Raw genomic sequence first — 5668 nt, forward strand, 5'->3', positions numbered from 1 at the left:
GGGGGGGGGGGGCCTGTCTCTACATTACAATAAAATATAATAGATAATTGATTAATTAATTAAGTTAGTAGCTAATAAAGGCATAAAAAGACAGAAATTTAGAATTCTTTCTTTAATAAATAATAATAATAAAAAAAGTAATAATAGAAATGTTTCTTCTGCCCATAAAGTGTCCAAACCAGGATTTTCTGGATAAGCGCATTTTTTAAAACATAGTCATTGTCCATGCCGGTTTCAGTTGGATTATTAGTCACAGTTGCTCCAATCAGATCGGTCTCCTCCATTTTGTAGATTATTTACGACTTTTGAATCCACATAAACACATCGGCAAAATCCGGCTTACTTTGAGCATGTGTTTTAAACAGTTTAATCCCTTTGTGAATTGTTTCCACTGTCCTTTAATTTTTTCATGCAGCGGGAATCCAAATTAATTAAGTCACTCCAATAGTGCTCCTTAATTACACTTGTATCCTCCTTTAACAAAATACTTCACATTCATCCAGTTTGTGACAGTAGTTTTAGCATTTGAGACTTTTAAACTTTAACTACAGCTGTTGCACGCCCCCTTGTGTGTGTGTGGGCGCAACTTCCAACAGGAGTCATTTGGGGGGGCTCTTGGGAAAAAAGGTTGGGAACCCCTGCATTAGAAGATGCACACTGAGCAGAAGAAAGAATAGTTCCTACTTGAAACTTCTCACAAATGCATCTTATTTTGAATCCTCTGTTTCTGGAAAGAGAAATTGCTGTTGTCACTTTAAGCACCAGAAACCAAGTGCCCTCTAGTATCATTATATTGGAGAATATGATGGATATATGATTTCCTGGTAACTCACACCAGAACACACTTGATTCATAAATAGCACTTCAGCTAAGAGGAAACATATTCATTTAGATATTATAGTAAGGTTTCCCTTAAATACACAATTTTCTGCACGAGAAAGAGTTATGTCATTGTCACACCAGCTACCTGCCAACATGATATTTGATGTTAGATTTATCCAGGTGAAGAAATCAATAATTCCTGTAGTTGAAATGTATTTCTTGCTGAGATGCAGAGCTTTGCATCCCCTGACACTGCACACATTTGTTCAAACTTGGAGCGATTGTATCTGTCAAACACAATCCTAATGCTAATTCTAGAATTTGAAATACATCTGAAACACCATCTTGGTATTGCTTTCAGGTTCCAGAGGCGTGTTCTGTGAGGTGAGGCACAGCGATCGGAGGATGCTCGACTTGTATCCTAAACTGGGCTTCTTCAAACCCATAACCATGGCCGGGCTTCCTCAGGACATCATCGCCATGGGAACAAGCCTGTGAACAAGCTTGTGAACAAGCCTTTGCGAAAATCATCGCAAGGATTTACCTCAGGTTTGAATGTTTTTTGCTAACTTTGCAGCATGTCAAACTGTAATCCGTCATCATTTCTTAGTAGTATTAAATAATTATTTGTGTAATTTTAAAGCCATCTCCAACACTGTAACATTAGTTTGTTAAGACATTTGTAAAAAAAACTACTGCATAAAATTAAAAAGGGTAACACTGATGTACTACTGATTTTCTAGAACATTTGAAATGTATAGATACTTTTTTAAGATGAATTAATTGTTTTAACCCAGCACAATAAATGTTAACACATTTATCCAACCTGAAGTTTCTTATTTGTTGTCGGACTGAATACATAGCACACATTGAAACAAGAGAATTTATTTTAAATATTTGTATTTTGAGAGGATACAAAATGATTACAGAAATGTTACGGTTTAAATGTAATAGCTGGTGCTTCACATATTGGCCTGAGAAGCATATAATATTCAGTTTATTTAAAATAAGTGAGAAATGTGAGGTTGAAAAAATATCACATGTAGCTTATGAATCAGAAGTTGATATGCATCAAGTAAATAAACCCATTACATTAATATAAATTATATATGAGATTTCAGTGTGTCTGATCAGGTAAGATAAAGCACAGAGCATTGAGTGAGTTTGATATTTCAAGTAGTTAAAGGATATTTATTTCCATCCTTTAAAAGTATGTTATCCTGAGTGTCTGAGCAGCAGCGTTTGGCTGCAGGGCAAGAGATCCACATTACCTGGGGTTTCATACGCTGACAGCTCCTTATTTATATCGTTTGTTTGACCCAGACTCATCTGCAATATAAGTAGTGTCTGATTTTAAAACCATTAAATATCTTAATAACTAGCATAGCTCTATCAACCCTTTCATGCTAAATAACTTAATTAGTCAACTCCATTGTCTCTCCTGGTGATGACATTCTCCTTCTCTGTTGCCCTCTCTTGCTGCTCTTATACAATATCATTATGAAATATATAGCTTTGTGTCATTATTGCACAGTAGAACTGAGGGGAATTTAATACAAAGACTTAAAACAAGAGTGTTGCACGTATTCAGTCCACTTCTTAATCTCCTAGACCTTGCACACCTTCAGCTCTGCTCCTCTTAAATGAACTCCAGCCCTTCAAACTTCACATTCCCTATCTGTGTCTCGGGCATCAGCACCTGGCCGTCTAACGTAAAGGCAGTGATGTAGGTGGCGATGCTGCCTGCGTACTCCTCTGACTTCAGAGCCAGAATGATCTGATCGTCTGTGCCTGGGACAAATTTAAACGAGGAGAAACCGCGGATGAGGTTGAGCGGTCCGACGTGCCGCACTGTGAAGGAGCTGAAGTCTGCGGGGCAGGACAGGAGGAGGTTGGTGGCACGCTGCTCGTCTGCTGCCTCCTCGTAGTGTTTGTGACTGGCACGCCGAGGGAGGAAGAACCAGCGCTGCAGACGCTCGCTCCACGCTGCTGACTCATGGATAAGGTAGCCTATAGCACAAGGAGAGGTAATGAAGTGAAGAAGAGTATGAGGAGTGAAGAAGAGTATGAGGAGTTATGGAGACCAAATGTAACACTCATGGGTGTTATTTTTACTCCTCAAAATATATTTTTTCCCAACTATCCCACCCCTTGGGTGTGATTCACTCACAAAATGTCCTCTAATGGCGCATTTCCACCATGGCGCGGTTTAAGCGTGCCGTGTCGTGCCGGGCCCGTTTTTGGTTGCGTTTCCACTATGCCTAGTTCCGGCCCGGGGCTACTTTTTCACCTTTTTTCTGGCCCGACAAAATCGTGGTTCTATCGGGGCCAACAAACAGGGCTGAGTCGGGCTGAGTTTGCTAAACTAGAGAGAGAATCGCAAGGGGGCTACAACTAAAACACAATGAACATATTTGACCGTGATTTAATTGTAATACACGTTTCAAAATGATGCCAAAGTAACAACATACTGATACCGTAAAAACCATGAATTAATGCTTTGACAAGTCTGCAGACAGACGGCAGGCGAAAAACCTTTTAAAATGCGTGATCTTATTATTATAGACACATGCATTTCCAAACATTTGGTCTACCTACGCTTTAAAATGTATTATCTTTTCAATTTACACACGGCATCTATTGCACGTCTGTCCGTCCTGGGAGAGGGATCCCTCCTCTGTTGCTCTCCCTGAGGTTTCTCCCATTTTCCCCTTTAAACTGTGGGTTTTCCCCGGAAGTTTTTCCTTGTACAATGTGAGGGTCTAAGGACAGAGGGTGTCGTTTTCTCATACTGATATTCTGTACACACTGTGCTGTTGTATTTGCTGTAAAGTGTCTTTACTGTAGGGTATTTTTATTATATGTACAGCACTTTGGCTCGACCAAATTTTTTTTTTAAATGTGCTATATAAATAAAACTTGATTTGATTTGTTGTCTAAATGGAGATCGGCTAAGCATGTTTCAGTCCCTTCGTAAATATGTTTGATAAGAGATTGCTAATAATAAATATCTAGAACATAATACGCTAATAGAAAAGATCTAAAATATATGCGGCTCTTAAAAATAGTTACTGCCAAATGAATCAGTACTAACAAAATCCGTTGGGTAACAACAGTATATGCAAACATGCTAAAACATTCATCATCCATGACTAATGCATGTCCAAAAATACATGATACAGAAGAACATCAATACTGAACAATGCAAATGAAGTCCTGCATTAGTTCATGGTGATCACACATTGTAAGCATTTGTAATTGGTCGAGTTTATGATGAACACATTGATTCCAGAGTTGAAGAAACATGATCTTCCTATCTTCATGTGTGTATTAGGGATACGAGAATGTATAGAGAATACATGTTATACAGTAACATTTTCTCTAACTTAATTGATACATATCCAGAACTCTTGATCAGAAGACACCTGATCACTGCAGATACAGTAAAGCTAGTCCTGAACAAATGGTTGTGACCCTACAAAGGTTTGTTATTGTCAAATGTTTCAATTACAGTACCGGTTTAAAACATTAATAATGAAATTTGGGCTGCAGAGATTCAATAATAGTACAAGAAAATAAAAAAAAGAAGAGCATCCTACATGTCAAAGCGAAATAATATACAGTTACAGTCTGATACAAACCCACTCTGCTAACCTACCACAGTGATTGTGATTTTATCAATAATGAGTAAATATGCCCCAACAGATTAGCTCCCCCAGCTCATGAAACAGTGTTCTGTTGTTATCAGACCCCCACCATCACACCGCTGGGCTGTGTGCCATTATACTCCTGTTGGCCGGCGGCAGGAGCAGCCTTTTTAAACTTCGGTTGTGCGAGCAATGCAGACCTATAAGTAAACATCACCATAGTTAGCTTTTTAGATTATTTTTCTGATAGGCAAAATACGGACAACCGATTAACCAGTGCGAAACAACAAATTGCCAACTTGCTTAAAGCGATTCTTGTAACAGCGGCTGGCGTGGCATCGATAACGACTAAAGCTGTAGTGAAAATAAATCTCCTCTTACCTGGCAAAGGAAAAAATATGGGTTTAAGACTAAATGACTTGTGCAAAACAGACACTTTTGCGAGTATGCAGAACATAAATCAGTAACAGAGAAATGCCTTAAGCAGTTAAGCCCATCTGTTTGCCTGCTGGTGTATTGATCACAGAATACCATTGAAGCCATTTCTTTAAGGATTCCCCTGCATCAGCAACCTGACGCTCTCCTCCGGCCCTCATGTCAATGATTTTTGACTTGCTTTCCAGTGATGGAATGTACAACACTAAGTCATACATCTCACAGTATCTTTTTTCAAGCGCGATGGAACATTAGGAAGATCATATTGACTTCGATCTGCAAATGGATGCTATAAACCTGGACTTCAGGGAAGTATGTGCCTTTTATTCAACATACAAAATCATCATGAAATAATATCCAGTGTACAGTATAAACATTAACATTACATTACATTGCATTTAGCTGACCGCTTTTGATTCAAAGCGACTTGCAATAAGTGCAATTCGACCAGGAAGATACAACCTGAAGAAAACAATCAAAGTACATCGGGTTTCATAGAGACAAACATTTCAGTCTATCAACTGGCTTTAGTAACCCAGCTTCAATGAAAAGTTACTAAGCTAACACTGAATGATGGGCAGACACACACAATTTTTTCACACACACAGATATTAGAGTAGAAAGAATTCAATGTATCTGCTAACATTTCCATGTGCTTTACTGTATAAAAGTGTGCCTTCTTTTGTTATAATCCATAGATATTTGTATTTGCGCTTCCAAATACAGCGTGTATTACCGGTATGAAACATGTGCGGTGTTACCTT

General features: G+C 38.5%; 2 protein-coding genes across 3 annotated transcripts in view; one reads left to right on the forward strand and one right to left on the reverse strand.

Annotated features, from left to right (window-relative positions):
- ogal (O-GlcNAcase like) overlaps nucleotides 1-1623 on the forward strand; it is a gene marked incomplete at its 5' end in the record, with an annotated part of 6289 nt that extends 4666 nt beyond the window's left edge. Inside the window, one exon of the mRNA XM_010776673.1 lies at nucleotides 1184-1623. Within this exon, the coding sequence (XP_010774975.1) occupies nucleotides 1184-1320 (137 nt within the window). The remainder of the gene's footprint in view (nucleotides 1-1183) is intronic.
- Nucleotides 1624-1691: 68 nt separating this feature from the next.
- Nucleotides 1692-5668, reverse strand: part of cant1b (calcium activated nucleotidase 1b) — a 9860-nt gene continuing 5883 nt past the window's right edge. For both annotated transcript variants that reach the window (XM_010776664.1, XM_010776663.1), the window contains exon 5: nucleotides 1692-2832. In XM_010776664.1, coding sequence (XP_010774966.1) covers nucleotides 2462-2832 — 371 coding nt within the window. In that variant the 3' untranslated portion in view covers nucleotides 1692-2461. The remainder of the gene's footprint in view (nucleotides 2833-5668) is intronic.

The sequence above is a fragment of the Notothenia coriiceps genome, unplaced genomic scaffold, assembly GCF_000735185.1.
Source record: "Notothenia coriiceps isolate Sejong01 unplaced genomic scaffold, NC01 NC01_scaffold00017150, whole genome shotgun sequence".
In the NCBI taxonomy this organism is placed as follows: domain Eukaryota; kingdom Metazoa; phylum Chordata; class Actinopteri; order Perciformes; family Nototheniidae; genus Notothenia; species Notothenia coriiceps.